Source organism: Humulus lupulus, chromosome 3, assembly GCF_963169125.1.
Source record: "Humulus lupulus chromosome 3, drHumLupu1.1, whole genome shotgun sequence".
In the NCBI taxonomy this organism is placed as follows: Eukaryota; Viridiplantae; Streptophyta; class Magnoliopsida; order Rosales; family Cannabaceae; genus Humulus; species Humulus lupulus.
Genome location: NC_084795.1, coordinates 44964344 through 44971478, shown reverse-complemented (window position 1 = coordinate 44971478; position 7135 = coordinate 44964344). Strand labels below are relative to the sequence as shown.

Here is a 7135-nt window from a genome sequence, read left to right as displayed (position 1 = left end):
ATGAGCCAATAATAGATTTGGTATTTTAAAATGAAAAAAATAATTACAAATAATGAAACTCATATTTTCAAAAACCCTAAATATATATTTTTATTTCATAATCACACATTTTTTAAAATACGGTTTTATAGTCACGAACCAATCAGACCATTGCCTAATTATCAAATTTGTCAATAACTTCATTTAAAAAAATTGACAATAACTTTTTACTATATGAAATCAACCATTCTTATGATTTTAGTCAAATTTTGTTTAAATAAGACTCATATTAAAGTTTTTATTAATTTATTATATTTTTATCTTTTCAAACTAATACTAAAGTTAAAAAAATGTTATATGAGATTAAAAAAATGTTATGGTTTAAAACTCATATTAAATCAATTCTGTTTACTATATCATTATTTTATTACAATTAATATTTTTTATTATTTTATTATATTTTTATCTTTTCAAACTAATACTAAAATTTAAAAAAATGTTATGGTTTAAAACCCATATTAAATCAATTAAAACTATATGACTTATATAAAGAGAAAAAGACCTTAAACAATTGACCAAAATCAACATATAATTTAGTTCGGTAAATGTTTTTTTTAAAAATTATCGTTGAAATTTTATAAAACAAAGAATCAAAGCTAAAACTTAAATAATTAAAATTATATTTTTTCTTAAAAATATAATTTGTAATATTTTTTTTCCAAAAAGAGAAAGAAATCTAACATGTTTAGAAACATGACGTGAACATTTTTTTTATTTCCAAAATATTTATTATTTATTATTAATTTTGCTTGAAAAGCAAAATCAGTTTTTTCACAATAAAATATTTTCTCATACTATCGTACAACATATTTATGCTTACATCATATGAATTTTTGATAGAGATGAGATCACACGGTGGAAAATGAGGGCCCAGACTAACTATCAAACACCTTAGAAAATTGCAAAATAAAATACAAACCCTATCAGAGAGAGAGATGAAATGAAATTGTGACCGTCGGATCATCACCCACTTACGTTATCGTCTTAGCCGCTCCTTTAATAGGACCGAATGGGTTTCTTTAGCGCCGTCTGAGGGCTCTTCTCACTCTCTCTCTAATCTTATCAGTCGCGTTCCACTACCTAAACCCTAGCCAAGGTAAAAACCCTAGAGACTCTTCTTCTCTCTCCGGTTCTCTGATCTTCGATTTTAATGGCTTTTCCTTCCATTTCTTCTTCTCGATAAGTTTGTTAGGGTTTTTGGTTTCTGAATTTTTTGGATAAAGGATATTTGGATTGGGTGTGGGTTTTCGCTTGGTTGCTTTCGTTTTTGATATTGAGGTTTATATCTTTTGATTCTGTCAAGATTTTGTTTATTGCGGCTTAGAAATGTAAAAATTTTATTGGGGCTTGATGTCTGTATATAATTATGTGTTTATCAGTTTTTGTAGTTCAGACGAGCTTTTTTGTAGCTTTACGAGTGAGATGATTAAGTGAAATTGGAGGCATCCACTCATTTTTATTTATTTACAATATAATTGTGCACTGAATAGATTCATCTATCAGTATTTGGATAAGTTTTGATTAATATTATTATTGTCTTTGAAATGCAAGTTTAAAGGAGTGTTTCTGAAATTGCATGCGGCGAAAATTAGTTTAATGAAAATTTTGGGACCATTACAGGCTTTATTCCAATCATATAGGTTTCATAAGGATTGAAATACTGCGATACTGATTATGCTCAGGATGGATGAAAGTAAAGTTAAGAGTAACCATACGGAAAACTTGGCTTGAATGACAGTAGTAGACTTGTAATGTCATTGTTATCTCATTGGAATACTGAAATAATGATTATGCTCTGAAAGGATGGAAGTAAAGTGAAAGAGTATGAACTTAGAGATTTACTAACAATCCAGAAAACTTGGCTTAAATGACAGTAGTAGAATTGTAGTGGCACTGTTATCTCATATTTTTTTATCAGTTTATGCCCTTTTGATTGATGCATTTGAGCCTTTTGACATGGATTTTTTCTTTGCACTTGTTAGAAGTTAATTAGTTTGGTGTTTCATTTTTTGAATTCACTTACATGGGCCATATTCTTTATCTTAAGGAGTCTTAATATTTACCTTGTCCTTTTTTGCTATACAGATGAATGTGGACAAGCTTAAGAAGATGGCTGGTGCCGTTCGCACCGGTGGGAAAGGTAGCGTGAGAAGGTATATTTCGTTTTGCTTTTGAACTATCAATATCCATCAAGTGATCTCTTTGTTAGGTTAGTTAAGCCAGATTTTAACTTGTTAATCAGATTGCAGAAGTGGTTTGGCATATAATATTGAGAGGATTATTTAATATAATTGTTTAGGACAGGTTCTGAGGTTTCTGACTGAGAGACGTTTGGTTTATTTGTTTATTGTTATTATTTTATTTACTATTGCCCCTTTTGCGTCACTGCGTGACTATAAATGTTACTACTTAATATGCTAGACTTAGGTGATGTTTGGTTGGGGTAATGGAATGGACCTTTGATTGGTTGCATTTTAGAGTTTTTCTATAGTCATTCCACAAAAATAGTCGAAAATGGGAGTAAAGACATTCCAATGGAAGCTTGAAAAAAATTTAATAACTTTTTTATCAATTTTTTTATTCATATTAATTTTTATTCCGTTACTATCCCTCCATCCTGGCACCTTAAATCAAATGCACTGTTGTTTGGTGTGTTAGCTAGTTCTAGTAAAGCAGTTCGTTTAGTATTTATTTTCTTTTTTTCAAGTGAGTTGTGCTTATTTAAAGTTTGCTTTTAATTACAGAAAGAAGAAGGCCGTACACAAGACTACTACCACAGATGACAAAAGGCTTCAGAGCACTCTAAAGAGAATAGGAGTCAATGCTATCCCTGCAATTGAAGAAGTCAACATCTTTAAGGATGATGTTGTCATCCAGTTCATTAACCCCAAAGGTGCTGTTAACTTTATTGCTCCCAAATGGTGCAATTTAAAAAAAATATTTTAATGCTCTTCCGTGGCAATTAACATTTTTTTTAATGTTTCAGTTCAAGCATCTATTGCTGCCAATACTTGGGTCGTCAGTGGATCTCCTCAGACAAAGAGTATGATTCTTATCACTTATGTTTTTTGGATTATGAGTTAATGTTTGTGAGTTTGGTTTTGCTCTGATTAAATTTGTTACCCAATATCATTTTAAATTATATCTAATGTTTAATCAAAATTTAACATTTGATTTTTTTTTGTTACAGAATTGCAGGATATTCTTCCTAGCATCCTTAACCAATTGGGTAACACTCTTGTGAACTTAACCTTTGATGTAATTGTTTTTTATTCAAATGATTTTGTTGACTAAAATTGTACTTGTCATAATTTCAGGACCAGATAACTTGGATAACTTGAAGAAACTAGCAGAGCAGTTCCAGAAGCAGGCACCTGGTGCCGCTGGTGCTGGGGATGCAGCAGCACAAGAGGATGACGATGACGATGTTCCAGAGCTAGTTCCTGGGCAGACATTTGAAGCAGCCGCAGAAGAAGAGAAGGCTCCTGCATCTTAAAGAGGATTAAGGGGGGATTTTGTGCCATTTTTATATAATTAAAATGTTGCTCAAATTCTAGCTTTTTGTTTTTACCTTCTTTTTTCACATCTTTTTTTTTTATGCTTATTTCATCCCCAATTTGAGTCACTTAAATGCTTTCTCTGATTCCTCCTTGTGACACACACTGTTAGTAGTTACTCTTCCTTTTTTTGGCATGTTTATCTTGATGCTTCAAGTGATACGCTGAGCCTGAGGTAGTTATGTTATGGTCCAAATCAGCCCTCGTTTTTTTTCTTCCTCCAAGATTACAATGAGTTGAAGGTGTTACGCAACTGCTATTGTAATTCTTTAGAACAACGCCTGTAATCTTATGGTGCTTCTTTCTATATAAAGACAAGGTAAATTAGAAAATCCTATGAAATAACATAAGCTAGACATGTTAAATTTCAAATTTTCGCCATGCATGACATTGGATTCCAAAAGTTAAAGACAGTTCCAGTCCAAGAGAACAATGATATTGGGTAAAATTATACGGGCAAATGAGGATTCAAAGGAAGAATGAGGCTATTTGCACGTGCTCTTCTCATGACTCGTTCAGTTCTTTACGTACTTCGTAACCTAACTATGGAGGCTAACAATTAAAATTATGTGGAGGTATTTGTATGCAAGTTTGTGTCGTTGAATTGTATTAGCAATTATCAATTTAGTGGTTTCTTTATGATTATAGTCGTAGCTGAATACTCTCGGTTAAACTTACACCGCTAAGTTTGGTAGATATGAAGGAAATCAAGACATGGAAAAATATGGAGAGAAAATATAAAAAGAAAAGAAAATGTTCTATGATGTTCGGTAAACATGAAAGGGAATTTTGTTTTATGCAAATTATTATTTTATTTATATAATTTTAATTTTGATAATTATTAGTAAGAGTAATTTAGTAATTTAATAATATATTTTTTGTCTCTTCAATTTTCACACTAATTTTAGAAAGAAAGATTTTGGTGGGTCCCACTACTATTTTTTTCTCTACATTTTTCATTTTCATCCATTTTTCTATACTACCAAACACACTCAATTTAACCTTCCCTCCACCATTCTCTCTTAATTTTTTCCTTGCTTTTCCACTATACTTGAATATTATTTTATTCACTATAAGTTTTTTTATTGATTTTTTTTTAATTTTTTAAATAAAAAAATGAATTTTTATAGAATTTACATTATTTTCCAAGAGATTTTGTAGAGTAATAAATTAGGTTTAGAGTTTAGCTTTTCAAAATGTATTACCCAAAATCATCAAAAAAGAGAATGACATCATTTTCCTTCTATGAAGTGCAGTGGCCATTGGTTTGCATTTTGAAAAGCTTTCCATGCAAAAATTTAAATTTTAGTAGGAAGTGATAAAGATGAGAATTTACGCCACCAAATATTCATGAAAGTTCAACTAGAGCTTTGTGACGAATCTTGTCATAGACAAAGCTGACCAATAACCAGATCTGGTAGTTTAAATTCCTATTGTAGTATGGTGGCACATAAAATAGTATTGTACAACAAAGTGACTAAGAGAAAAAGTAAGTTTTGTGCCCTCAAAATATGAGCTAAATCGTCTTGTTCGAGGTATAGCTGGCAAAGCAATAAATGAAGGTTTCTGGATCATGGGGACGTTGTATTAACTCTAGACTAAATAGATCGAGATTACATCACCAAGGTTGGCTATCAAAAGATCATTTAGAATGCCCCAGATGTGTGTGATAGAGAGCAAGGAACGTAACTTCTAGATCGCCCTCATCAGGCTTCGCGCATCACTTAGGTTAGATCGCCACGACATATAACCTCCAGTTCGAGGGACACATTCAGCCCGCGGAAGTCTCACAAAGTGCTTAAGAGTGAATGCCCGCAAACTCGGAGAGTTAATACACACAATTAATGATTTGTAACCTTTGCCTAATAAATGTACAATGTTAAGGCAATTATTGTATTTTAGGATTACGTATATTTGGGAAGTTACCCATTCTTGTAAGTTACCAAATATTATACGGTTACCCAATTTTATCCATCGATCCCCGATGGTTAAAGAGGGAATGGACAGTAAAAGGGACCGAATTTTGTATGCAAAAACTCTGCAGAAATTGTTCTCCAAGAATGCCTAAACAGAATAACATAAACTCGTGGACTAGGTGGATTTTAACCACCGAACCACGTAAAAAACTCCTTGTGTTCTTTATTTGCAGTTTACAAAAGCCTAATCATCTTTTTTTTTTCTTTCCAGATTTCTTAATCTATTGTTGGCGAAAAACCATGCCAACAAATTGGTGCTTTCATTGAGAGATAGATTAGGCTTGCTGATAGTTTCAAGGAATTTTCATCCGATAATCAGAATGGTGGTAACACGATTAATGTGCAACAATGATTCAGAGAGACTTGGATACCAAGGAGAATTTCGTACAATGGAACCTACTGGAGAGGGAACCTTTGTACCTCGTTATCCTAGAAAACAACCCCAAAATTAGGACGGCAACCAGGGCGACACTGGTAGCTCGGCTTCGCACCACCGCCACCATAACCCAAGTTATATCACTGCGGTGGAACTGAAGAATGCTCAACTAAGGATCCACCTCGCCACACTGACAGGACCAGCCAAGTTGTGGTTTAGTAAATTTAAAAGGCACTCAATCACCTCTTGGAACACAACTGTCGACCGAGTTCAAAAAACAGTTCCAAAAGAAGTACGAGTAGAAGCCAATTCCTTGGCCAATATAAAGCAACATCCGGGTGAGTCTCTCAAGGCTTACATAAATCGGTTCACTAACATAGAAACTCAAGCTAGGGACGTTGATGATAGCTCCAAGCTTATGGCAATGCGATCAGGAATCACCATGGAAGGTGAATTGTGGAAAGAACTCCAAAGGAATGGAGTAAAGAATAAAGATGAGTTCCTAGCCTGAGCTCAAGAATGGATAAACCTCGAGGAGGCAGAATCCACAATTGCAAGGGCTAGCCAAATTCCCACTCAGCCCGCTAGAGTGGTAGCTAATACTGCAGCTACGACTCATCTCGCTACCCATAACAACCAAGCAGAGAATAATAACAAGAGAAAGGGAAATAACGAAGGCGACCATGCAGGGTCTAAGAAAAACAAAGTCGGGGACAAGTACACTTCAATATTCACCGCATATACCGACCTGACAGATACACGAGAACACATACCAATCGAATTCGGCTCGCCTTCTGTGGAAAATACTAGAGCCCTTGAGAAATCAACGGGCAAAGAGAGACCCAGCTAAGTTTTGTCGTTATCACAATGACATTGACCACAATACCGACAATTGTTGTCAATTAAAGGATGAGATCGAGACACTCATACAAGCTGGACCATTAGCACAATACGCTCAAAATCAGGTAGTTCCCAATCCGTTAGCTGTGATGAATCCACAACCAGCTTCGAGACATCAAGTGAATCCATATCATCCCAGGTATTTATGGACCCTGGTGGAAGTTGGGTATACCATGTAAAGGCTGCTCCCTTTAGTGATTGCACAAATTTTCTGATCAAAAGTGCATCTGACTGAGCGGATTCACCGCACGCAGAGGTGAAATATGCCAGATGTTCATGGGGAGACC

General features: G+C 34.0%; 1 protein-coding gene across 1 annotated transcript; it reads left to right on the top strand.

The window, feature by feature from the left end:
- Window positions 1-977: 977 nt before the first annotated feature.
- LOC133822616 (basic transcription factor 3-like) lies at window positions 978-3738 on the top strand. Its single transcript, XM_062255011.1, has 6 exons — window positions 978-1135; window positions 2125-2192; window positions 2784-2932; window positions 3026-3082; window positions 3230-3268; window positions 3357-3738. Exons 2-6 carry the CDS (start codon window positions 2125-2127, stop codon window positions 3533-3535), a joined length of 492 nt encoding a protein of 163 aa, XP_062110995.1. The 5' UTR covers window positions 978-1135; the 3' UTR covers window positions 3536-3738.
- The last annotated feature ends 3397 nt before the right edge of the window (window positions 3739-7135 follow it).